We start from the raw sequence: 27,599 nt of genomic DNA, 5'->3' as shown, positions 1-27,599 counted from the left end.
TTGCACAGTATCAGATGTCAAAGTATTTAATCTTATATTGCTTTCTTCCTAGTGTAATTTAAATTTCAGTCAGTTAAAGTTAATAGGATGTAGAAATAGTACACTGCATATTTTTTTTCTTCAGGAAATGTCTGATTTATAATTTCAATAGTGCTAGTTCTAATCGTAAGCAAAATAGTTCATTGTACAGAAAGTTCTTGATTTTTTTTTTGTGAGTGTGCTTACTGTATTTTTTTTAATATATAACGTCATTTTAAAAAATGTCTAAAACTTAAAAATACAGACATCAGTCAGGTGGGAAAAACAGTCATCCTGGGACAAAAGCACCAACTTCGTATTTATCAAATTTGAAATTGCCATTATCTTGGAATTTTCTGTGGAGTTACAACAGCAGATGTGGTTTCTGTACTGTCTTCTTTGTTGAATCTAGGTATAATAATGGTTGGAGTTATTGTTGGATCAAAGAAGACTGGTATTAATCCTGACAATGTTGCCACTCCTATAGCAGCAAGTTTTGGAGATCTTATCACTCTTGCTATACTAGCATGGATAAGTCAGGGTCTTTATACTTGCCTTGGTAAGTATGTTTCTAAGTGTATATATCTCCCTAGAAACCTCTTTTGGGTTAGGAGGGTGGGGAGAAGGCAGGGAGGGAGAGGTTTAGAAAACCTTCTAGTTTGACTGACTTTTTGGTCAACATTTATACTGTTGAATGATAAATCTTGGGTTGCAACATGATGCCGTGATTTTTTTTGTTTGTTTGTTTTTCTTTTTTTTTTAAGATGATAGAAGTCACTAACCACAATCTTGGCACAATCTACTAGTATCTGAAAGACTGCCACACTATCACAGTCAATCTACGTATGAATTAGAAACTGTGGTTGCTGAATTTACGCTGCTTTCTGGGGGGGGGAGGGGGAAGCTGTCTTCATCCAAGTTTTCTTGAATTCCCACCCCTAAATCAAATATTTGCTTCCCAGAGCCCTTTTGAATTGTTGTCCCCTTGCACTAAGGGGAAGGAGTTGAATTGGCTATCTTGATAAGCAGCTGGGAGAGGAGTTCTGCTTTGAGAATTTTTTTTATTAGGGTGTGGTTTTAGACACCATTCAAATATATTTTGAGCTGCAGCTGTGCCCAGAAATCAAAATAACAATGATTTACGTACTTTGAGTAACAATAGCAAGTCTACAAGAAGTATGTATTCAAAGAAGTGAAGCCTGATTTTAGATAGATTTGTGCTTTCTGATTGCTATGACTTTTAAATGAGTTACGCAAAAACTATTGTGAGTTTCCTTCTGATTCCTTCCAAGTCCTTTCCAGCTCCCATTGCAACACCTTCGTATTTCCCCATCTCCCCTACTCCGGCTTCCAATACCAATTGGGTATTGGAACATTTATACTCTTGAATGATAAATCTCCCTGTCTCACAGTGGGACACTTCCATGTCTCCCTCCTGTTCCCTGTGCCTGTGCTTGATTTTACCAGCGTTTCCTTCTGCTTTTCAGTAAACAAAGTAACCACTTCCAGCTTCTCCAAATAATAGCCCTGCTCGCTTCTGTTTGCTTTGCTTTGTTTTGTCTTATAAATTTGGTGACTATATTTCAAACATAAATCCGCTAATTTAGCTGTAGCTTTCTTCAGAACAGCAGTTCTGCCATGACAGACGAAAAAATGTATAGCCACTCAGAATGGCTAAGCAGCAAAGGAAAGGCCTTCTCTGACTACTGACTACAGAGGGCAATGATCTAATTTTACTTCATGCATGAATTTTGTCTGGCTTCTTGATCACAGTTTTTTACTGTTTGCTTGTTTTCCCACTAATAGCTATGAACAGGTGAATTATGCATAAACATCTCCAAACTAATTTTCTTATGGATGACTGTTTTTTTCAGTCTGCAATTCTTCTACTAGTTATTTGCATGTTTCTGTAGTCCCTTTGAAACTGTTTTTCTGATTTCTAGGACCTGTACTGTCTAAATCCTACTCTCTTAAGGGAGCAGACCACTGGAGAAGGTTCATCATCACAATGTCTGCTAAAATCATGCTCAGATAGTAGCTGATGTAATGAAATTCTTGATTGTCACAAAGGAGATACGAGTGTGGAAAATGACAATGAGGAACTAAAAAATCAGTCCTTTTCTTCCTGTTTCTTCACCTCCCCCATAAAGAAACAAAAAGTGTGAAAACATTTTCTCACAGGAGGAGAATGATGTTCAGAACACTATTTAAAATTAAATTATTGCTGCAACTGACTCCTTCCATAGAAACTATTTAAAGTAGATTGTGTTTTAAAAGACATAATTGTAGACAATTATAGTATAGTATACCACAGGCCAAATTTTGTGTTGTCCATAATTGTTTTACCAGACATGTTGATATCACCACATATATTCTTTACATCTATGCTCATTGTGCAAGCCATTTTATATAAAAATTTGAGCTGTTCTGTGTAAATATTACAACATCAGTCAGAAAAGGTATCTAATGAGACTCAAGCTACCTTGGTGTGACTTGCCATTTTGTTTCTTAGTTTTCAACTTATGATTTTATATTTTCAGTACTTGATTTTTCATATTTAGAAAGTGTTGACATGATGTCAGCTTAAATGTATCAGTGTACAATACAGCCATTTTTAATATTTTCTATATTTTTAAACTTAAATTGTATTGTTTATTTCATAACTATATTTAAATACTTATATTCTAATAACTTATTTATCAAATACTTCCTTTAGATACTTCTTTTAAGGAAGTTTATAGACTTGCAGTGAAAAAGAAAATGAGTAAAGATTTTTTTTAACCTTTCTTCTTTCTTTTCTCCTGATGAGAAGAACAGAGAGGAGGCCTCTATTCTCATGAAATTTGGTGTCTCTAGCTAATGCTAGGACTGGGATAATAATTATTGTAAGTTTAGCTTATTAGAGACGGTTCATCTAGGTTTAGTGCTATGCCCAAAAGTCTTACTAGACTGGAACATCAGGTTATTCTGCTTAAAATAGATTTCAGGTGCCAACAATTGATACGTTTGATTGCAATTCAGTTCAAAATTAGGGTTTATGCTAGTCAATGAAGTGCCAGGGAAGCTGGTATAGCAGCTGGATAGAAAGGAGTTAGCTAGGCAAGAGTTAGCTAGGATTACTGGCATACACTAGCTATCTGGGTAGGTGTGGAGTTGGAAGAGGTTGCCAAATTTGGATTAACATTGAGATTAGATTTGGGGCTAGGGTTATGATTAAAATTTATTCTAGTCAGGACCGTGTCTGATTTAAAATAATTAATGCTAGACTTCAGGCTTTAAATGTTAACTAGTAAGTATTTAAAGTGAAGTTTCTTAGAAACTTATGCCTTATAGGTCAAACTTCATTTTGTTGTTTAAAATTTTGCTTTGTAAACTACATTGTAATGAATAGGCCAGTGATTTTTCATTTGTTTCCTAAATCTTTTCCCTACAAATATTAGTTTGTTATGTATTTGCATTGTAATGTTCTCTATATAATTGCCTAAGTTGAACCCATATGAGTCAAAGACATTGAATCATTAATACTGAGTCTTACTGTTTTTAAACAGCTTCCTCTGCTCCTTTCCTTTTTTTGTTTTATTGTGGCCACAGGCAAAACTTAGTTGCATGTTCTGGTATTTTAATAGTAGCTAGATTTTGATAGTAGTTTCACTTGTCATTTGTAAATAAACAACATATATTATTTTGTGAATGTATCTAGTAGTGCTTCCTATGCTTTATATAAATTACGGATAATGTGGTTTTTTTTAAAGGAGTGACTAATTACTACTAATATTTCAGTTTCTCCTAAAACATGCTTTTTTTTACTTTTCTTTAAATCTAAAAAAAAACCCAAAACCCCAAACAAAAACCACTCAACCCCAAAAAGAAGATGGGGAAAGAAACTTGGACTTCTTTTTTCGTTTCACACATTTCCAGAAATTTACATCTCTAATTACAGATGGTCTAATGTATCTCAGAGGAATAAAAAAAGAAGTGGGGCCAGTTTGAACTGATGCTTTGCTACTTTTACAGCTGTCGTGGCCACTCACATTTTAGTCAGCCACTGCAGCTGAGAAGCAGATCCCACACATGTGTATGGGGGAAGGATTAGTGCGCTTAAGTATGCTTCTGAGAGTTACTCCTGATTTTCTTTCTCTATGGTCTTCTGGAAATAATTCTCTTTTGGTGATATATGTAATTATCTAGTTGCCACTTTAAATGGCTGCTTCTGCTCTTTATATTTTTTTCAGTGTCTTTGTATTTCCTTCTCTTAGGAAACAGAGAGTCTTTCTAAAGTAAGAACATACCACAAAGCCCTTGAAAATGTGTGGTTTCCAAGATGCATGTATTTGAACTATGAAATAGTAACAAGGAGTAAAAGTATGGAGTAGCTTCAGCTCCGGAGAAGTATATAAACTTGTGAATGGCAGGGAAGAGGCATTCAGAAAGTGATTAGGCAACAGGTTAAAAAAAAAAAAGTTAAAGAAACTTTTTTACACAATATGTGATTGGGATGTGGAACTTACTGCCATGATGTCTTAAGAGGGCCAAAGTGATTTCAGAAAACTATTTGGATAAATTAATCAGAGAAGAATCCATTGAGGAGTATTAAACAGATGCCGACAGAAGCTTGAGTGATGAAATCCCTGAGGCAAACAGCAGCAGAAGCTGGCCGAGCACACTGGAAGAAGCATCACTCTAAACTTCTCATTTTCTCTTCTTCTTTCCGCAAGCCTGAACTGTTGACCATAGTCAGACGCAGGATACTGGACTAGATGAGACCTTGGCCTCGCCCAGCACAGATGTTCTTATGTTCTTTCTGTCCCTGCTTTCTCAGTGCTAGAATAACAAGCACAATGGGGATGTTATAACGAAACCCACAGTTTTTGGGCTAGTAATGAAGCAGGTGGGATTCACCTCTGAACTGTATTCTGAATTAACTATTTAGTATGATTTATTAGCCTGACTACTCAAATGTACTGAAACAGCAGTGTAAGTTTCTGGCTTCTCTCTGCCCAGGAGGAGTTGTTTTCAGATAACGAGACTGGAAGGAGGAAATGATTTAGATACAAGCTTTATGCTTGTCTGTAACAGAGCTGTACGTCTGTGCTCAGCCTTTGGTTTGGTAGGATGTTTCATGGCATACCCAGAAGAGGCAGGGAAAAGGGACTGTAGCATTTTTACCTAGGCTAGAGCCAAATGAAACATCTTGTTTGGCAACCGTCGTATATGTAATTTCTTAAAAGTTCATCTGAGTGTTTTAAAAACAATGGCAAAGCCATCAAACATGGGGATTTAAATGGCAAAAGGTTAACAGTTCTTTCTGCCTTAACAACTGCCTTGGAACTGCATCTGCGAGTGGTGTTCAGTAGCTGGGGGAAGCACTAGAGGGCTCCCCGGGACCGGCGCTGGGACGCGGCGGCGGGTCCTCACCGGGAAACCGGGAATGCTCCGGGATAGAAAGACCCAGTATATTAAAGGTGGAGGTCCGTGTTGCTTGTCATTTGTCAGTAATGATCTGAAGACTTCGTTTAAAGCTTTCCTGTTTTTCCTCACAGAACGTGGCTTAAATATATGCATTTGTCTCTCGTGCATGTAGGATCTGGGTTGAGAAGACAAATTGTGCGACTCACATTATTATTTTCTGGTTCCTACCAGTTGCTTTGACGTAGTATATTTCCAATTTACCTCTAATTCCTGCTAGAGGTTGTATCGTTTTCAGTGGCACTGCACTGAACGGTATGTCACAGTAGATACCCTGCATAAGGAGTAAAACATTAAGCATCTGCATTCTCCAAACTAGAAGATTAATTTGTATCACTGTTTACTAAAGGGATGAGGGCTTAAAGTAAACGAAGATCAGTAAGGACTCAGTTGAGAACCTTGTTTCTTTCCTCTTACCTCCTTCCTTTTTTAATTTAAGGTCACAGTCAGAAGCTCATTGAAGAGCTGAGTGCTTTTAGGAGTTGATCTTCCCTTGTTGGATGGTACAAATTCTATAGTGGAGCCAGGTTGAGTGAGATTCCTTTTACCATGTAAGCTACCTACTATAAATCTATCAAAAGTGAAGTGAAGTGAGCCCTAAAAGAGGAGTAATTTATTCCCTTTTCCCATTTTCCAGCTATTATAGAGTACATTCTCTTCTTCTGTGAAGTAAGTATGAAAAGGAAGATGGCCCACACTTCCTTAAAAGATGCATCTCAAGGTTAACATCTTTTTGGATTCTTATAGTAAGATGTTCTGGAAGTAGGGTCTCCCATAGCTAAAAAAAAAAAAAAAAAAGTCCTGCGCTCTGTTCCCAAGAGTTAGACTGGAGCTGAGTAGTTTCACGGGTCCTGTAGGTAACTGGCGTCTATTGTTGCTCACTTGTGACAGATTCTGTAATATAATTCTAAACTATTAATTGCTTCTATAGTTCTGTTTTTAATTAAACTTAATAGACAGACAGTAGAAATTGAAGTTCTGGTAGGGAGCAGGTGCCTTGCCTTAATTTTTACATCATCTTTGCCTTAAAAAACCTGGACAGGGTGAATATCAGTTGTCTGGTCTAAACTTTGTAAACAGATTAATATGTATACCTGATTTCCTCCTTGTTTAGCAGCGTGGGGATGATTGGTGGCCTATTTATTTGTTTATTTATCATTCTCTCTAGCACTTTAGAACAGAGAATCCCTATATAGTGCTGGTATATTATCATAGCAGAAGGTGTTTTTAAAAAAGAATATAAGCTCTGGCTGTGTCCTGTCCTTGGACATTCCTCATGCCTGAGAGCCACTTCTGGCTTTTGTTCCTTTCAAGAAGAAACTTATGACAGTATTGCAACAATGGGGCAGCTTTTATAATCCTGTTTATGTCCAACTCCCTTTAAAGGACTTGGGTATAAAACCTATTGTGTAAGTTTTCTCTGTCCTTTTCTCCATGGTGAAATTTAAGGCATTTATGCATACTGAAATGTTGAACAATAAGGCCAAAAAAATTAACTCCTCTCACTTGCTGTTGACTCAGAGGAACAAAGCTAAGTCATTGCTTAAAAAAAAAACCAAAACCAAAAAACCACCACTGGTTGCATTTGTTTCATGTCGTTGTCTTTTATATCACTATGCACTTTGGTTTTATTGCTATAAAACACATATTCACCCTCTTGAAAGGTCATCTAACTCTTGCTTTGTTTGCTGTAAAAATGACAGCTTGTGTCATTTTATGGATGCATATTTCCTTTTTTCCTGTAGCTGTTGTTAACTAACTTAAAATATATTGAATTCAACTAGTGAAAGGTTTGATATCAGCCATGGGTTAGTCATGTTTTCTAAGATGTGTAAAGCTGCTCTTGCTTCTGGCTACTTGCTGACTTCTGAAATGGTCCTGGTGCACTACAGATATAAATTATATTTATTTTCGTTTTAATTCATGAATCATTATACACTAGTGAGACTGTCTTCTCATATTTTTTTTTTCCTTTTTTTTAAACTTACAAAATATTTCTGTAGCAGGATGACATGTATGTATATTTTATATTTTACATTGCTACTATTTATTTAGAAGTTACCTATTAAATAATTCTTGGTTAGTACTCATTGTTCATTTGCTGGACTGATTTCAGTTTTATCTATGTGAGCTTCCCCCCCCCCCCCCCCCCCCCCCCCCGAAGAAAGGAATTATATAATATACTTTATTTTACTTATTTTTAGTCTTCTTTGTAATTCTTGGACTACTTTCTTGGACTAGCTCACGAAGCTTGGAGACTGGTGCAGATAGTTAAATACACTCCCTCTTTTCATTAACACATTCTAACAAGTTCTTTAAGTTGTTAGTGGGATTAAAAAAGAAACTATTGCAAAAGGCATACTTTTTTGAACTTTAATTTCCTTTGCTGTGTTGGTAGAAGTCCTGTAATAAAGAGTACAGTGAGCTAATTGTTGATGTACAAGTGAAAGAATTTCAAAAATTAGTGTTTAATTAGGGTAATGCTCACCATTGCATCTGCATTTTGCTGTTCAGTGTTTGTTTGCAACAGCAGATCTTTGCTGAACAGCAGACTTCACCTTTTAATAAAATTGACAACCTTTCCAAAAATGTGGCAAAGACTTGGAACTTATTTTGTGTCCTTTTATATTTTACTAAATGTACTACATTAGAGCTATTCTCTCATCCTGACCTTTAAATCAGTTATTGGGTGTCTGGTACGTGCTAATGCCTCACCTTGATTCCATATGAAAGGAACAGACAGAGAAAGACAGAGTAGCAGGAATACACTATACTTTATGTCTTGGGGAGAAAAAAAAAGAGAGGGGAAAAAAAGAGAGGGGAAAAGGAGGAAGTTTCAAAATTTTAAATAAACGGATGTAGAATGAATGATGCCTTTCCATGTGACCAATTTTAGTGCACACAGGGATCTTTCTTCATTGCAAGTGGAGGGAAGGATGTGTTTACCTGGGCAGTAAGTAGTTCAAGAACTTTACATCAGTACATTTTTGTCTTTTTTATTAAGTTTGATAAAACAAATCTATAATTATTAAATAAAGGAATCATGTATTGTGCGTACTCTTTTGAGTAAGAACTCTACGTTAGGCCCACCTCTTAGTTCACAGAAAGAGGAGAAAGAAGGAAAAAAAAAAAAAAGACACTACAAAGGAAGAAGGAGATAATATACTGTAGAACAGTTAGAAAGGGAAGGGGAAAAGGTACTTCTCTTTTGGGCTTTGTCTCATTCTCATTCTAATAGCTTTCCACTTTTAGCTTACACAGTGAAAGGTATTGTACTATCTTTTCTGCTGGCTCTGCTGCAGAGGTTGTTACCAGTCAATGCAGAAGGATAGTGACTTCTAAATTCACTACAGCAGTTCTTCCAGGAGTAATTCTAGCTCCACCAAGGTAACATCAAAGTAGTAATTGCTTGAATTTTCAGCCTTTGTAACAAGCCATAATACATGGGCGAGAGTACTTTTTTATATACTAAATACTCTTCTTTGGTAAAGTGTTATTACACTAGCTACTTCAACCTGTTAATTTAAAATTTATTTTGCATTAAGACTTGTCCAAACTCTGAAAGTTTAGACAAAATATATTTAACATTAAATACATGACCATATTTCTCATAAAACTAAATATATGTAAAAGTGGAATGTTGCTTAGTTTATATATATTAGCCATTAGGATAAATTTTCCATTTACTTCACTGTTGAATTAGGAAGTCTTGGATCACCGTAAGAACTTCTATGTGGATGGGATTATAAAACCAAGTAATCTGAAAAAAATAGTATTCTTTCTGTGGAGGCAGCCGTTTGCCTTAGCAGCTCATCTGTATGATGGTACTCGTTGCTGTTTGCAGTTGTGTTCCTGTGAAATGTGATGCAGTTCTGATGGATAGATGCAAGCAGCAGAATTGTGGCTGTGAATTTTCAGGCTCAGACTGGTTATAAAACAACTGAGCTACAGATATAAATGTCTCAATATTACACATTGTGCTTGCATCATTTTAGATATGCTATTCCTGGGAAGATTACTGTATTATCTGTGCTTTGGAAAGAAGGGGGTGTACATATGCTATGAATTTGTGAATAAACAAAATGCATTTTCAATATATTCAGTTTATTTTTTTTAGTAGATATGTTACAAAATAATGTTTTATATTCCACATCCTTATTGCATTTTTATCATAAAGCATCACACAAAAATTCTCTTCAAAATTCCTACTTTGCACCGATAGTTCTGTCCTTCGGAAGATGGGAGACAGTGATCACAGATGGCAGATGTTAACCATCTTGTTTAGTGCAGTAGTTGAAACTTTAGGTACAGTAGTAATAAAGACTATTGAAATTCCTCAATTGCATGATGTAGATTATAATTTATTTTAGATTCTAAATCAGGAAAAAACTTACAGGAATGTCTTGAAAGTAAAACAGGGGTTTTTGGTTTTTTCTATATTATTATTTTAGAGACATATTACTATGTATCTCCTTTGGTTGGTGCCTTTTTTTTGGCTCTGACGCCGATGGGGATTGTCATAGCTGCCAAACACCCAGCTACCAGAACTGTTCTCCATTCAGGATGGGAGCCTGTTATAACTGCCATGGTTATAAGCAGGTCAGTCTATTTGTCTTCCTTCATCTTGATTGTCACCCTGTGTCTCTACAGATCTTATTTAACACCTGATTGTACTTAAAAGAAACATTTAAGGAGCCCCTAGAATGTAGAGTGTGAATAAACTTTAATCTTCCCAAAACAAGGAAGTTACAAAGTTGTCACTGGTGGGAATGAGCGGGGGAGGCAGCCTGTGGCAACCACAGGTAATGGTGGGGGGAAAGAGGAATTGAGAAGAAAATTGTGGCTTGAAGATGTTCTAAGACAGATTTTGAAATAGTAATTAATGTAACTGCTTGCCTTATTCTAAATATTGTACTTTGTTTTTCAGTATTGGTGGCCTTATTCTGGACACAACTGTATCTGATCCTAACTTAGTTGGAATTGTTGTTTATACTCCAGTAATTAATGGTAAGACTCTGACATGTAGGATGTGCTACTATATATCAATCGATATACCTTGGTTTGAGAAAAGTCTATTACAGTAAATTTCTGTTGTGCTAATTAGTATCTGGTATAGTAATTTCAAGTTTTGATTTTGTTGTTTTTGTTATTCAACAGCTGTTTATCTGAACACCTAAGGAGTGCTTCCTGATCTTATTTATTACACGGGTTAAAACATGATAGAGAATGTGAGAAGTAGGAACCTAAAGTATGCATTAAGAAACTGAAAGTGTAAATATTGAGGTAGTATATTCAAATATTAAATGATCAAATATTATATTAAAATGGTTATGGCTGAGGAAAATGTGGATAAAATTTTATTTCAAAGGATTTTCTTATGAACATTGAAGGACAAATTTTCAAAACAGTAATTTACTATTTACATGTAATGTACGTAGATATAAGAACTAACAGGGATGCTACAGGCAAGTAAATAGATTTCTCAAGAAAAAGGCTTGTTTGTTCCCATGCTTGGTATGCACTTTCCAGGTGTGTAAGAATGTATTTGTGAAAATTTGGTCCTTAAGTGTTCTATCTTCTAACGATAACAACAAGGCCAGTTTTATAAGAACGGTTAATATCTTATTAGACTGATGCAGTTTGAAAATGCCTTTTTTACACCTACAGTATCACAGGGTTGATATATATTTAGTTTGCAATAATTATAATCACCAGATGTGTTCCCACTGTATTGCTGCTTAGCTGTTCTTTTCCCCTTTTATATTTCTCCATTTGATTTCTTATGTTATTTTGCACTTTTATATGTTGTTGATTTTTAAACCATTTCTCCAATTACCAAGATGATTCTGACTTCTAATTTTTGGCTTACAAAGTGCTTTTGACTTAAATTGGCCCTTGCAAATTCCATATGTCTATATTCTATTCTGTTTTCTAAGCTATCAATTTTAAATGAATTATGACCACTTGTTTTCCACCTTGATAATAAAATGTTAATATGGACTCTGAGTTCTAGTTTTGAACCACATTGCCCTGATAGAATTAATTTTCCAGAGGTTGCTAATGGAAATGTAGCATGGGATAGCACCAAAACATCTTGATAAGCTTTACTACAGTTGAGAGTTAGTATATCTATTGCTGCAACCATTAGGCAAGCTGTTCAGTTAGAGGAGGAAATTGTATTGATTTGACAGAAGCATGTTCTTGGCAAATTCATGTTATCTCTTGTTTTGCAGCTTTCATATCTTCTAGATACTTATAAATTGTCTTTTTAATAATTTGTTCTAATACTTACATAGGAGTATAAATTTCACTGATATATAGATTCTCCTGATCATCCTTTTTGGCCATTTTTAAAGATGTATTTTCTGTTTTCCCCATTACAGCCCTCTGGTATTCTCTAACCTCCAAGATAATCAGGTTGCAAAAATGATCACTGATAATTCATGGATTGTTCATCTAGCTCTCTAAGGATGCACTAAATTTAACTTACCCTCAGGCCCTAATACATATCAGTTTGTGATCAGATATCACCATCTTTATGAAGGCAGTAGACAAAAGGAACTGAGTATTTCAGTCTTCTGTAGAGCATGTTGCCTGTTCTTCTTTCCCATTAAGGTCCTATATTTCCTTTCTTACTTTTAATATGAAGCATTTCTGTGTTGCTACTTGTGTTCCTTGCTAACTCTAAATTAATTTTTACACTTCAGCCTTTATGCTTCCTTGCCTGTGCCTTGCCTTTACATTAATTCGAAATTGCAAGTACTTGCATCTACCTTTTGTGTGTTTACATTTTGATTTCCAGATACCTAAAGAGCAGGACAGACATATTGATCTTCAACTTTTTTCTGCTTTACATCTGTAACTTTTCTTATAATAGTCCTTTTTGGTAACCCCCGGATTTGCTTCCTAAGAGAAGAGGATTGTTTTTTCTTTTTAGGCATGTGTACCCAAACCAGTACTCTTACCAGTGGTCCTGCTTTCCTCGATGACATCCCTTGATTACAAAAGCCAACAACTGTCTGGTGATTATTTCTTACTGTTTCCCCGTAGGCTTCTATTTCTGCTCCAGTACAGTGCCAGAATACTTCTGGATTTTTCTCTGTAGACTTACTTATTCTCTATAGACTCACTTATTCAAGACTTGCTACCTACAATGGGTACAGGACTCATGGATACATGCCTTTCTCAAGGCCTCATGCTCCTACCAGATGTTGCAATGATGATGGTCTTTTACCCTGTAGCAGTTATGGACTGGTCTTGTAAGTGGAACTATGCATCCTATTCAAGGTTATTTTCATTCAGAGAAATTGGCTGTGAGACCTTGATTACTTGTATGTTTACATTTTACCTTTTTAACATTTTTACCTAATGATTGGACTTAAGTACATAATTTTAATTGCTAAGAATGACAGCTTACTATAAACGTGCCTCTAGAGAAAAGGGTAAATGTACCACTTTGTTTCTTATTTTCTAAGTTTATCAACAGAATTAAGGCAACATGCATACATTCTTTTGAAGTATCTTTAGAGAAAAAGAACTAGCCAAAAGCTATACATAGGCCTGGATGATTAGCTGACAGGTCAAAAGATCCTTGAAGAATTAGGCAGATGGAAGAGAGGGAAAGCTGGGGCTATTGGAGCAGGCAGGGAGAGAGCTAGTGCCTGTAGCTGTGGCAGTCCCACGTTGGTCCTGTGGTGATGATTCCTGTGATGACTGTTACCACCCACATTCAAAATGTTGCTTTTTCATAAGAAGTTTTGTATTTCTAGACTGTTCTTAGCCTTTGTCGTCTGCCCCCTGGACTACTACGCAGTGCCTGAGAATGCTTTTTTCCAAGCCACACCAGGTGCCTTACTCTGTTGTTCATCTGGATTTTTCACACTTAGCTCCTTCGTTTCTTGTTATGCATAAAGCAGTCTTTTCCCAGCTCTCAAAGTTTAAACTTCTTCAGTGACTAGTAATGGACCATCAGCAAGTTGTTTATAGTCCTGTGTCCGTATTTTCAAGACCTTTGCTATCATCCCAAACTTAAACTCTACATTGCAAGAAGAGAAACCTCATACCAAGCTCCATTCTGGAGCTCATACCAAGCTCACAGCAAGCCTAATAGGCCAAGACTGGAGTCTTGCAACAGTAGCATAAGGTAAAGCTCGCCTAAGGCCTATGGCCTGTTACTACCAATAGCGATAATGCTTTTGCAGTGCCACTGGGCAGCAACAGAAGCACTAAGGAATTCTGGTTTTCCCTCATCCACAAAAGAGCAGAGGGGAGTAATGTGTAAGTGTTGTATGTGCGTGTGCTAACCCCCTCAACCCACAGAATTCTAAGGATAAAGGCATTTCTATTGGAAAATATAGAGAAAATATGTTCTGTGTAGTGGATGCAGAGTGGGCTTGTTTTACGGTACACCTCCTGGAAAAGGAAATTGTAGGTAGGTGATTTTTTTGGTTGCTGTTAGATTAGCCTCTCCTGGGTTTCATAATTCTGCTGGCACCTTTTGATATTGCAGGTCAGTATAGTGTAGTAAACTGGAGTTTAGGAAATCTTTCAGTTAAAAAAGCACATCTGTTGACACTCATTTACTGACATAAAAGGTGTGCTAGACAGCTTAACAGATGGCTTTTTAAATATTACTGTTGCAGAAAGCTTTCTCTACCAGTGCTTTCCTGTCCTTGGAATTCTCATTGTAAGCCTAAGTAGCGAAAAGAGCTGAGAGTTTTCCCTCAAAATGCTTTTCAGATGCCTTTTCCTTTCTCTTACCTTAAAGTTTGTTGCTCCTATTACACAGAAAACCAGAAAGAAACCAAAGAAACCTGAAAGAAATATTGTAACCTATTGGGATTGTGTCCAGCCAAAATTTGAGAACAGTGTAAATTTGTCCAGGATTTCAAGCTGTCACTGGTTTTTTCCAGTGCCAGTTGCCGTAACTCGAAGTCCTGAACAGTACGGACTGCAAAGTTGTCGGGTGCTAGGCTTCCTGTGTGCGCCATTAAGTGGCTTTCAACCTGATCCTGTCTAGATGGTTTGCATATTCTCAGATGCGAGACAAGTTACTTTCATCACGTATGTTACAGTGTGGAGTCATAAATCTTTTGGTTTAAGAAATATTGGTCTGGAATTTGAGCAACCTCAAAGGTTCCTACCCCTATTAACAATAACTGCAAATATTTGCCAAGAATACTAAAATAGTTCTTAAGCAGACAGGCATTTATAGTCAGCTTTATTGCTGGTATTTCACAGCCACTTTTCCATTTCTCCCCTGTTAAACGCATTTCTTGAGATGAATAATTATTTTTAGTTCTATGGTTGGTTGGGTTAAATTATAACTCTGGTTTTTAAAAAGAAATACATTGTTTTGTGGTTTCAGCCATTGTGGTACTTAAAAACTACTTGAGATTTAGATGTCTGTGTGTGATGTACAAACACAGTGTTCTGAATAAAACACTAAGCCCTAGCATGGCTGTGCTTCAGCCTAGATACTCAAGTTGATTTTTTTTGTTTTCTAATGGATGAGATGGTTAAAATTTGCAAATCCTCTTACTGCATCACAGCGTGTTGAATTTGGCTCAGGAATTGCGATTTGCAAGTAGCCGAGTTCCATTTGTGCAGAAAAAAGATAATGCCTTAAACAAATTATATGCTTCTGAATATGCGGCAGAAATGAACTAAGGTGCAGTTACCAGATAGAGCCATTTTCCTTTCCATTTTCCTTGTATGCTTAGACAAAACATGGTGAGATATCTTCCGAGTATTTGCATTTCAGGAGTTACTGCATAATAACCAACATGTTCGTAGACCGTACCCCATTTTTATGCATTTTGTAGGATAGAGGTTCTGCAAATTAATTCTGAAAATACCTGAAAGTCAGAAATGTTTTGCAGGCTTTGTGTAGAAAAACTTGCCTTTGCAGATGCTTTGAAGCAATACTCTTTAAGGGTAACACAAACCTGTTGTAATATTTCTTACTCTTTGGCTGTACAAATTGCAAGATTATTTGATATCTGGAGGGAGTAAATGTAGACCAAGGAGCATGAGAAACCTGTATCAGAAAATTTAGCACAAAACTTAGTGAATGTCTGTTCTCGGGGAGATGAAAGTTAAGCTTATGTAACATATTCCCCAAACCATATGTTTTTTATCTATTAGTAGGATAAATTGAATGACAGACTTTCAGGTTTTTCAGAGAGCTTTTGCTGTAAATTGTTTGCTTTGCAGAATATGGAAAGAAAATACCCAGAAATCCCAAAAATTCATGCTCAAAAAATAAAGTTAATTTTTTAATAACTTCATATATTTTAATGTCTTATAGCATAGTTGTACTCTCAGCTTTCATACAACAGAGAAGTGCTTTGATTAGAAGATAACCATTGAATGGCTGAAATTTGCCTCTGTAAATTACAAGGGAAAACATTAGTGTACCTGTATGGTAGTAGAGCAACTTGGCTGGCAGCAATTAATTTTTCTGCATCCTGAATTGGAAAGAATGTGATAGTCTCAGAAGGCACCTATAACGTACGAGAACTTTATAATTCAGTCTTTATTTTGGCATGAAAAAGGAGGAGGGTTTTGATTTTGGATATTTACTTCTGACACATTATTGGGTGATAGTTTTACTACTTCTTAGTTGCTAACCTGTACATGTAAATCTACGTATTCTATGCTATTATAGACGTGTTTTCTTTCTTTTAAGTCGTACTTGTAAAATTTTTAGAAGATTTCAGTAATCATTAGTTTTCACAACATAATTATATCCAGAATATTTTCATTTTTTGACAGTCAAGGAACAATTTTTTATTAGGCGTAGGAAAGAAATTATTTATGGGTCAAATCAAACATAAAATGTAATAGTTTGCATATATAATGTTGTCTCAAAGACTTCTCTTAAAAAACATCCATATGGAAAAAGCTAATAATTTCCAACTGTTTTCCCCCAAACATTTTTAAGTATTAAAAGAAATGCTACAAAGTAAAAAAGAGGATAGAAGAAATATGGATGAAAAAAACAACATAAAAAGGTAATTAGTTAAACTAGGCTTCTAATCTAAGTATTTCACTTGCATAAAACATTATTTGTTTTAAGTTAGTGGTAGAGAGGTCAGGGCAAAAATTGATCTTGAACTTTTTGAAAGATAATCCGATTATTCAAAAATTTAGAGCTTTCGGTCACTCTTGTAACTGAGATTCTTTTCCTTCCTTTTCATTTCATTTTTATAATACAAATGCCATCCAAAAGCAAGTTGTTGAACTCCAAAAAGACTAATTGGCAAAACTGACTATTTTGAACTATGGATTGTGTTCAGGAGCACGCAAAAGTGAGAATCTTCTTGCTTTCTTTCTCTCTTGATAAATTTACAAGCAAAATCAATTTGGGAATTGTGTTGGCCTAATTCTCCCCTTATGTGGGTATTAATTGATTTTAGTTCCATTGCACAAGCTATATTGTAGGTGCTTGGGAACAGCACAGTATTCTGTGGCTGATTAATCTCTCTCCATACAACAGGATTTCTAAAAACCTTTAATCTCAATGAATTGGTATGCATATGGTTTGCCCATTCCTCCACAATTGTTTGTGTGCACCATCATGCAACTGTTCTTTATAGTCTTGTGAACAATTATGGCACTGGATGTTAAAGCTGAGTATGTAGGCTTTATCTTGTGCTCTTAGTACTTTCATAGGAGGCAGTTTTCTGCAGGAACCCTTCTTCATTTATATATATTTAAGAAAAAGAAAAAAAGGAAGAATGAGATGGGGACCTACAGGAGAGGAGGTTACTTTATAAATAAAGTAGTTGAATACTGCTTTGGAAAATTGCTCTTGCCCGTCGTACAGTTCTCCCCCATTGCTAAACAAGTACCTTAAATCAGATTTTTTACTGATTAGTAATAACTCAATTCTTCTCTTTTTCTGGAGTCCCTGATTAAAGATTCTGGATCTGAGCTCCAGAAATACTGAACATTCATTGGTAAAAATGAAATCATTGCAAAATCTGCTTTAAATACATAAACATTTTGGAAAAAACCCACTGAGGTATTTTACATTGGGTATCCAAAACTGAAAAATGCCCTTTGCAGACAGCACAAAAATATCATTTCACAGGTATGTTTTAAAAATAAATTCATTATTGTTTGTAAAGCATTCATATATATAGCGACAAGCACCACTGAAAAGCAGAAAGGAAACTAGTAAGTCTCTATTCAGTTCAAGCTTTGAACAGTGGATACTAAATAAGACTATCAGGCATTCATTATACGCTAAGGATAAAGCAAAATATCAAAGTGATGTTTATTTAGGCAATACTTTGTGGCATTGAATTAGAGGTCTGAGAGGAAGAATAGTAGTCGTATTATTTGACTGCATCATAATTTATACCAATTCTATCCATGGAACATTTAAAGATAGGTTACTATACAACCTAGAGGGCTGCATTTACTATGAACTTTGGCTTTGGAACACTTTGATTCTGGGTACCTGGCCTTCTGCAGATAAACTAAAACCCTGAGCAAGGGGCTCCGAACAGCGTCTGAAAGATGGTAAGGTACCTTGGAAAACCAAAGGAAGACAAGTACCTTTTCTGCTCAAGATTCAAAATTTAGAGTCCTTATCTAAGTTTAGATGGATACATCTGTTCTCCAAAAACAATAAGCAAGTAGTGCTTGCTATGTTCATTTGAAACATAGCTGAAATAGAGTTGGGAGGAAGAGGTGGCTTTATTTACTTTTTTATAAAATCACAGAAGCATTTAGGTTGGAAGGGACCTTTTGAGATCTAGTCCAACCCCCTGCTTGAGCAGGGTCCACTAGAGCAGGTTGTCCAGTACTGTGTCCAGTAGGGTTTTGAATATCTCCACAGACGGAGACTCCACAATCTCTCTGGGCAGCCTGTTCCAGTGTTTGACCACCCTCACTGTAAAAGAAGTGGGGTTTTTTTTGTGCTCAGATGGAATATGTTGTGTTTCAGTTTTTTCCTATTGCCTCTTGTCCTGTCAGTGGGTACTACTGAGAAGAGCCTGGCTCCCTTGTCTTCATCCCTCACCTCAGGTATTTATACACATTGATAAGATCCTCCTGAGTCTTCTCTTCTCCAGGGTGAACAGTCACAGCTCTCAACCTCTCCGCATACAAAAGACGCTGCAGTCGCTGTGGCCCTGTGTTGGACACGCTCCAGTAAGTCCATTTCTTGCACTGGGGAGATGTGGCCTCACCAGTGCAGAATACAGAGGATGCATTGCCTCTCTTGGCCTGCTGGTGATGCTTTTCCTAATGCAGCCCAGGATGCTGTTGACCTTCGCCATGAAGGTGGATTGCTGTGTCATGGTCAACTTCTTGTCCTCCAGGGCCCCCATGTCCTTCTCTGCAGAGCTGTTTTCCAGATGGTTAACTCCCAGCCTGTACTGGTGCATGGGGTTATTCCTGCCCAGATGCAGGACTTTGTGTTTCCTTTTGTTGAACTTCATGAGATTCCTCTCGACCCAGTTCTCCAGCCTATCCATTCCCCTCTGAATGACAGTACAACCCTCTGGTTTATCAGCCACTCCTCCCAGTTTTCCCTGGAAAATGTTACCCTGTTTATCAAAACATGCAGTGTAAGATCTGAGGAAAAAAAACAGCCCCATGTATTACCCAGAGCATTGGATGGTCTCAGACTACTCTGAGTCAGCAACTCCCATCCAGTTTCCCTTAACTTCTGGTTTTTTACCTGTAATGAGAGTTACGAGACACAGATTTGCTTTGAAATATTCTTTAAGATGCATTGATGTAAAGAACTTTTAATGTGATTTTTCCAAATAGCATGGTTATTTCTATTATTAGAAAAAAGTCCTTTTTCCAGATAATGATTAATAGAATCATGCCCGTAGGCCTATTCGCAAATACATGACATGGTTTTGGCTCTACTTTAAATATGGTTTTCTATGCTTGTTAGACGAAAAAGAACTGTGATAAAAATTTTCAGAAGAAGTATTTATTCTTGCTTAGCCCTCAACTAGCTTGATAAAATTATGTTTTCAATTTCTTTTAATGTTGTAAGTCAGCATGACATCCTTCACACTTTAGCAGACAATGTCTCTTCTGCTTATTGACACAGTAGCACACTCATATTGAAGTTAAACACATCTGCCATTCTGACAGGAATGCAGTAACAGTTGCAAGATTTTACTTTTGAAAGAAATTATTTCTCTCTGTGTTGTAGTTCTCATCAGAATGAAAAGAAGCTAACAAAATTAGTCTTTATTATAAAGTATTTGCTATGATGACTGCAATACTGTTTTCAAGGAAAAAATTTTCTGACTTAAATGTTCATGGAAACAGCCCTCATATATGTCTGCAGAGATTTTCACAATATGAGCAGCTACTGAGCACACAACCATTTTATGCATTCAGAAGATGCTGAGAAGCTATCAATTTTGTGCATTGACATCTTGCCAACCTACGCAGTTTATCTGTTTTCTTCTTCTTGCGGAGATCTGATTAATCTGATACTGCTGAGATAACTTCACATGCACAGTAACTGCTGTTACAAAACAAACTGAATATCTCTGTACATATTGAAGTGATTCGTTCAATGCAGGCACAGCTTTATACAAGTCATTCTATGACCAGCAGAATAATGAAACCTGATTCCGTGCTGATTTGTATCCTGAGTTTTTAGAGCACCGGATAGCGCTTTCAGCCCCCAGCCTTCCCTATGGCCTCGTGTCCCTGCAATACTGGCTGCTCACAACGTTCTCTCCGTTCTCCCTCTGCTTTCCACAACATCATCATTCCTCTTCTGTGTCGCTGAACTACTGGCTGAGCAAGAGGCATCATGCCTAGCTCCATGCTAGGTGTTGACTGGCCAGCTGGCATGCTTATACTATTAACTATACAGCTCTTATTACTGCTTTTGTCTCACTGAAGGCACAGGTTTGAATCTTTCTCTTTATTTACCTGGCCACTGTTCCTTTTTGTTCGCTTGTTCAGCCATACTTGGAGAGTATACTAGGAATCCTTGTGTCAGACGTGGTTGAAATTGGCCCAAAGGTTCAAAAATAGTTAGAAGGAAGAATTGGCAGATGGGTGAACAGAACTAAAAGACAGCGTGACTGTTGCTCCATCACCATACATTGTTGGCTGGTTGACACTGAGCAGGATATATGGATTCTAGAAGCTTTTTACACTTCAGTATACCTGCCTGTCTTCTGTGAGTTTAAAAATATCCATATACCACTGATATGAGATTATTGAGACTCAGACCAAATGAAATTTAAAATAATGTTTTTTAACATATGAGTATTGCATTTCCAGTTAGATACAATAGATTGTATATGTTCAACTTAGCTGTAGTTAAAAGACAAAAGAGACTGTTACACCTCTTGAAATCATACTCCACACTGGCTGTTTTGCTTAACGTGTCAGCTTCCTTTGCAGAGCAGATACCGCCGCCTTTTTACCAGCATCCCATGGCTGGCCAGTTTGTTTTAGAATCACTATTACTAATTTTAATTCATTTTTCTTAACTACATGCACAGTAGGGCTTGGGGCATACTTGCTCTAAACGATGGTTATAAAAGTTGAAAGATTTTTTTATTAATAGCTACCTATCAAAGGATGGACAACCAATCTCATACCTTCTTTCATAGACTTGTCTATGTCTCTGTTGTCCAGACAGGTTTTTTTATTGCCATTTCAAATGGGCAAATTTCCATTTTCCTTAATTAATTTCTCTCACTCAGTTTCCTTTTTTATTAATTAGGGGAAGAGGTCCAGATCATCTATCGTATTTCTTATTGTCTGAATTTGTTGAAGCAGGTAATTATCAGTCACAAGAGGAAATAGCATACATCCTAGGAAACACTTGAAATCTGTTTTTTTTTGTACCAACATGGTTTATGGTAGCATTGCTACAAACCTCAAAGCATACCTTGAAAAACAGCCCTATTTACTTCTATCTTTTATTTCTTCTCATAGTGCTATAATAGATAGGGATAGTGAGACAAGAGTTTAGTAATTTTTTCTTTTAATATTGTTTTGAATGTATCAGTTACTGCAGTTGTTAGCCTGCTTGTAATTACCCAGACTGCTTTTATCCCCTCTTATTTAAGCAGAAACTGTTTCATATTTTCTAGTCATATGGCACCATCCCCAGCTTTGTAGCTTTATTAAGCAGTTTTACATAACAGCTTTTTCATAATTCAGTCACAGAAATTATCTGATCCCCATCCAAATGTAGTTCATTGATCCTTAATTTTATTTCTGCCTCCCTTTCTATGCCTTATTCTAATTAGTCATAAGTCTCAAACTTATTGTTCTCAATCAAAAGACAGACTTTGGACCCTACTCGAGATTTTTTTAAATCTGTTTAAACCCCTTTTGTAGTTTATATAAATCCCTTATTTTACTTCTATTTCTGTAGTTTGTCTGAAAAAAAACCCTACTGTTTTAATTTTCTTTGCGAAGATTGACTCAACCTTTTGGAAGTTCATATTTTGTCCCTATATCTTCTGACTGGGAAGATGCAGGTAAATTTGATAAACAGTCCTTTCTGTCAACTCCATGATTTTTTCCTAATATCTCATTTCCTGATTTGTGTTTGAAGCTTTTTGCTTAAAAGTCCTACTTCCTTCTTAGGTTCTGCCGTTAATTGTCTTTAAGCAATAGTGAGGCAGGAAATCTTTGAGTTCTCAGTATTAGGTCTTTGTCTTAACCACTCAATACTCACCAAAAAAATTTGGCAAATAGAGTCTTCTGGTGACCACAGATATTTGTTCTGCAACCAAACAAAGCCCTAGCATCAGATAAACAAATCAGTTCAACTACAATAAACAAGGACTTTCTCCTTCCAAAGCAGCGACAAGATCTGTGTTACTTCTGCCTAATCATATCTTCTCAGAGCAGCCCATTGCTATGTAAAGCATCTGGGGGGGGGGAAAAAAGTATATGCTTGATATGCAAGTAGGCAACTCCAGAGTCTAATAACAATTGGAAAATTTTATGCTAGCTCCACTGTGTTCTGTAATGTAGGTGTAAAAAGCTGGTTTAGTTTTCTATTCATTGAAGTAAAAATTCATAGAACAGCCTAGGTTGGAAGGGAACTCAAAAGATCATCTGGTCCAACTTTTTGTGGGAAAGGGAGCCTAGATGAGATTATCCAGCACCTTGTCCAGCCACATGTTGAAAACCTCCAGTGAAGGGGATTCCACCATGTCCCTAGGGTGGTTGTTCCAGTGAATGATTGTTCTCACTGCAAAAAATTTCTTTCTTATATTGAGATGAAACCTCTTTTGGTGCAGCCTGTACCCATTGCCCCTTGTCCTCTTCACATGTCTCCCTGTGAAAAGAGAGCCTCCATCCTCTTTGTAGCTGCCCTTTGAATACTGGAAAACTGTGATGAGGTCTCCCCTGAGCTCTCTCTTCTCCAGGGAGAAAAGACCCAACTCCTTCAGTCTTTCCTTATAGGGCAGGTTCTCCAGCCCTTTGATCATCTTCATGGCTCTCCTTTCGACCTTCTCCAGTCTGTCCACATTTTTCTTGAATTGTGGGGAGCAGAATTGGACACAGTACTCCACGTGCAGCCTGACAAGCACTGAGTAGAGTGGGATGATCATGTCTCTATCTCTGCAAGTAGAGATGGATGCAGCCCAGGATCCGATTTGCCTTCGTTGCTGCAGCCGCACACTGCTGACTCATGTTCATCTCATCTGCCAGGACCCCCAGGTCGCTTTCAGCAAGGCTGCTCCCCAGCCACACAGATCCTAGCCTGTACTGGGCTTTTTGGTTATGTTGTCCCAGGTGAAGGACTTTGCACTTGTCTTTGTTAAACTTCATACTGTTCTTGCTAGCCTCCTCTTCCAGCCTGTCCAGGTCTCTCCATAAGACAGCTCTCCCTTCTGATGTGTCCACCTCACCACCCAGTTTAGTGTCATCAGCAAACTTGGTGAGGGTTCTTTCAATCCCATCATCCAGGTCATTTTTGAAGATGTTGAACAGTATGGGGCCCAGTATCAGTCCCTGGGGGATCCCACTTGTGACAGCCTGCCAGGCCAAGTAAAAACCATTGATCACCACCCTCTGAGTGGGACCTGTTAGCCAATTTCCTATTCATCTCACAAACTACCCATCCAGTCTGTAACTTGCCTGGGAGGAAGCTGTGGGAAACTGTCAAATGCTTTGCTGAAGATGGGTGTGACATTTGCCGCCTTCTAGTCGTCAGGGATATCCCCTGATCTCCACGACTTTTCAAAGATTGTAGACAGTGGCCTTGTAACAATGCCAGCCACTTCTCTTTGCATCGTAGGGTGGTTCGTTTCATAAAAATCTTTTTTCTAATGGGAAGTGTATCAACAGTTGTCACAGAGAAGGTAGAATCTCCGTCACTATCATGCTTTTAAAAATCAGTTATTCAGACACTTGTCCTTTCAACCTGAATTATGAATGGCAGAAGATTATAGTTAATCCTGTTCTGTGCCAAAGGGGAATGGATAGATTAGCTCTTGAAGTCTTTTCCAGCCCTGTGATTCTGTGTGTGAAATCTGCATTTATGCTTGTGGTAGTGAGTGCATCTGCTTTGCGTTATTTATACTTGCCAGCAATACCGACCTAGGAAGGTAATCCAGCAGTGGCACAATTATGTAGTACTCCTATTGTTCCAAGAAGGATTTCCAAAGAAGAGGGAGCAATACAAGGGAGCTTCACCTATAAGAAAGTATCAGATTGAACCTTTTGGAGGAATCTTTTGCACTTACCATGAATTAAAACCAATCTCCAAATATCCAAATTTCCAATGTGGATATTCCGAATATCCAGTGATACACCAAACTGTAGCCCAAGTTTTTTGACTTATTTTAGTGCTTGGTGTTAGCCTGTCTATAACTAATATACATTCTAAAGATGTTTCTCTTTTTGACTTTCGTATGTAGGAGACTGTGGTAAACATAGAGGAAGCTGGTAAATTTGCAAAAATATTGCCTACTAGAGGAAAAAAATAGTTGAAAATTTACCAGTTGTTCCCTTTTGTATTTCAGGTATTGGTGGTAATCTAGTAGCTATTCAAGCTAGCAGAATTTCTACCTACCTCCATTTGCATAGCATTCCTGGAGAACTGCCAGAAGAAGCCAAGGGTTGCTATTATCCATGCAGAACCTATTGTGGTACAGGTACGTATTAGTCAGTTAATTGTTAAAACTACTGTCTCATGTCTCCTCTTTTTCCCCCTCTATGCCAGACTGTACCCCCAGTGAGAAAGAGCACCAACCAGAACCTGTATGCAATTCAAAGGCAGCAGAGGCTTGGCAGTTTCCTTCGCCTGCAGCTGTTTGCCTGTGGGAATCACAGGGAACTCCCTGCAGGAGACAATGCGTAGAGAGGGACACAGAGAAAGGTGTAACCCTGGCAAGGGTCAAAGATGGGGACTGATGAGGCAGGACACTGATGATACCCACTCAGAAGGATTTCAACCTTCATCTTTCCTTGGCTTGTTTACCTGCTGCTAACCTTTGTCATTTAACTCCAGAAGTTCAAACCAGTCTCCTGTTAGGATCAAAGTTTATATCTAAGTTATTACTAAGATATTAATTATTATATAAGATATAAATTATTATACATTATTACTAAGCCAAGTCCGTGCTTTCCATGTCCCATTTGCCATTTTCTTTCTAGATTCTTGCTTCACAGCTTCTTCCTCCCCTGTATTGCCCCCTTTCCTAATAATATAGTAACTGTGGTGAAATGTGATGTGTCAACAGCAAGTATTACACTTTCATATTTATGAAATTAATTGGAACAGATGAGAAAATTGTAAATGTGGGATTAATTTTTAGAAATATAAGGTACTTTTGAGGATGCCTTGAATATGGTGTCCGAAACGTCCTCTTTCCTCGGAAAATATTTTATATTAAAATTAATAAAAATCTGATATAGTAATTGAAGAGCTTAACTGAAATTTGGATTTTTTTATTGTAGGTGTAAATAACAAATCAGCCCAAGTTCTGCTTCTTTTGGTGATTCCTGGACACCTGATTTTCTTGTACACTATCCACTTAATGAAAAGTGGCCACACTTCCTTAACTCCTATCTTTATAGCAGTATATTTGTTTGCAGCTCTGCTACAGGTAAGAACAAGTACAACTTGAAAATGCTTGTATAAAATCAAGTTCTTGAACAAAATCATGTTTTATCTGATTTCTGAAATCTCATGAATAGTACAAGAAGGTATGGGTTAATCAAGCTTTCAGCACAATTTTGAAGTAACTAATTATCTCCACACGTATACAGCTTACACAGGTGTATCTGTATTGCGAGTGCTTTTCAGAAGACACTTGACTGCGTTATTTCCCAGTCATGCATCTTGCGCTTTCTCTTTCACATGCGTCTTGGAACCATTGCATCTAAAACCCCCATCATTTTAATCAGCTAGAGGGGAGATGGAGAGAAGGAAAAGTAGCATTTGTGAATAATGAATCCATCAAGGAAAACTCTCAAAGAAATCTCCTAAAGTGGTTCACATTACTGTTTTAGTTAACATAGTCAAATGCAGTACCTGTTATGGCTTGCATGGTGCATTCTTAATATTTATTAAAGTTGCAATTAGTCTGACAGCAATCACTGTACAATTGCATTAATTGTCAAACATTGTTACATTATTTTGGCTGGTCTTACCTAGTGGCCTGTTCACACCTAGCAAGGGCAGTTCTTGAAAGATGCCTTTTGAAATAGCAATGTCTTAAGGTGAAATAATTTCACTTAGAGAAATCAGTAATAGAAACCAAAATGTTTTTATTAAATCCACAGCCAATTTTCAGCTAAAACTTAATGTTACTATCATGTAACTATAATATTTCCTTGTACCTTAAAACCAAAAATTGACTGTTCATGTTACACAATAAAAATACAGTTGAAATACCCGTAAGTTAAGTACACATACTGCTTCAAAAAATGTGACCAATTCAGTTTTAAAATACGAACAACATTATCATCAGTCAAGCCTTAATAAAAATTATCATTTTTAATGTTCTGAATTGTCTTTCTGTGTTTATCACACTGCTATTTCAATAAAGGTAGGTTTTGAAAACTGTTACTATTTTAATTTCATATGAGAATTCTATACTTTTTTGGTAGAATATCACTGGTAACATTCCAACCTCTGCAAGTGAGAATGCCACACTAAAAGTTATAAATTACTCTTCATTTTCCTCTTACATAATATTCCTAGTTTCCAGCCTTATCACTTGTTGTATAATGTGTTTTTATGAGGAAATGATGCTATTCCTTCACTCTGTCTGTTCTGTCTGTCTGGCTGTCCTTTGTAATAACTTTTGAATCCTTTGGCCCATTTCAGTCAAGTTTTTCTAAGTCTGGGCTCTCTATGATACTAAGTTTCTATAAGATTGACAAAAACAGGTTGGAGAAAGAGTCCCTGTGAATGCCTCTGCTGAAGGTAAGACTGCAGTGTGATTTCAGCCATTATTAGACGTCAGAGATTACACATGGGAATCAGCCTGAATTCATAAATCCATATGAAATCCATACAGTCCTCCTGCTCACAGAACTGCAATCATAATATGTTTAGGGATTCAAACCTTTTCTTCAGCAGCAACGGATAGGGTAAGACGTGAGAAATGCAGTTCAACTGAAAACCAAGTTAAGGCATTAGGGCAGGGCTTTCAGATCACACTAATTCAGACCCAGCGTTGGCACATATACACGTGTAAAGTTGATTTTTATAAATTCAAGGTCTGATTAGAGTATTCAGTTTTGCAGTCGTGCATCTCCATTGTAGTCCAGAAGGCCACACCTGATTCTCTTGATTTTTCACCTATAAAGAAGACATGTAGCTTTTTTTTTTTTTCCCTTGCTCCCTTTTATAGATGATTTTTTCCTCTTTATCTTCTGTCTTTAGCCATAACAGGCAGTTTGGGTTGTATTTACTTTGATACTGAGTAACAGTATTGCACACTATAACTTCTCATGGGTCTTGACAGAGTTACAATTTGGAACCCCATGTTTTTTAAAACTTTCTGAAAATATTTAATAGATTCTTTTCCCCATTTTAATTATTCTGGCATTTTTCTAGTAGTGATTATTGTAGTTTTGTGTACCTATAGAGCAGATTGAAAATTTTCAGAGAGATGATTCTTGCTTTA

At 36.9% G+C, this 27,599-nt stretch overlaps 1 protein-coding gene across 1 annotated transcript in view; it reads left to right on the top strand.

The window, feature by feature from the left end:
* Positions 1-27,599, top strand: part of SLC41A2 (solute carrier family 41 member 2) — a 48,784-nt gene that overhangs the window by 11,904 nt on the left and 9,281 nt on the right. The window contains exons 5-9 of the mRNA XM_082310596.1: positions 431-577; positions 9,936-10,083; positions 10,412-10,491; positions 24,483-24,614; positions 25,420-25,568. Of these exons, the coding sequence (XP_082166722.1) occupies positions 431-577; positions 9,936-10,083; positions 10,412-10,491; positions 24,483-24,614; positions 25,420-25,568 (656 nt within the window). The remainder of the gene's footprint in view (positions 1-430; positions 578-9,935; positions 10,084-10,411; positions 10,492-24,482; positions 24,615-25,419; positions 25,569-27,599) is intronic.

The sequence above is a fragment of the Platalea leucorodia genome (assembly GCF_965183815.1).
Source record: "Platalea leucorodia genome assembly, chromosome: 4".
In the NCBI taxonomy this organism is placed as follows: Eukaryota; Metazoa; Chordata; class Aves; order Pelecaniformes; family Threskiornithidae; genus Platalea; species Platalea leucorodia.
Note: the sequence above shows the minus strand (reverse complement) of the source record. Positions and strands in the feature narration are given on the sequence as shown.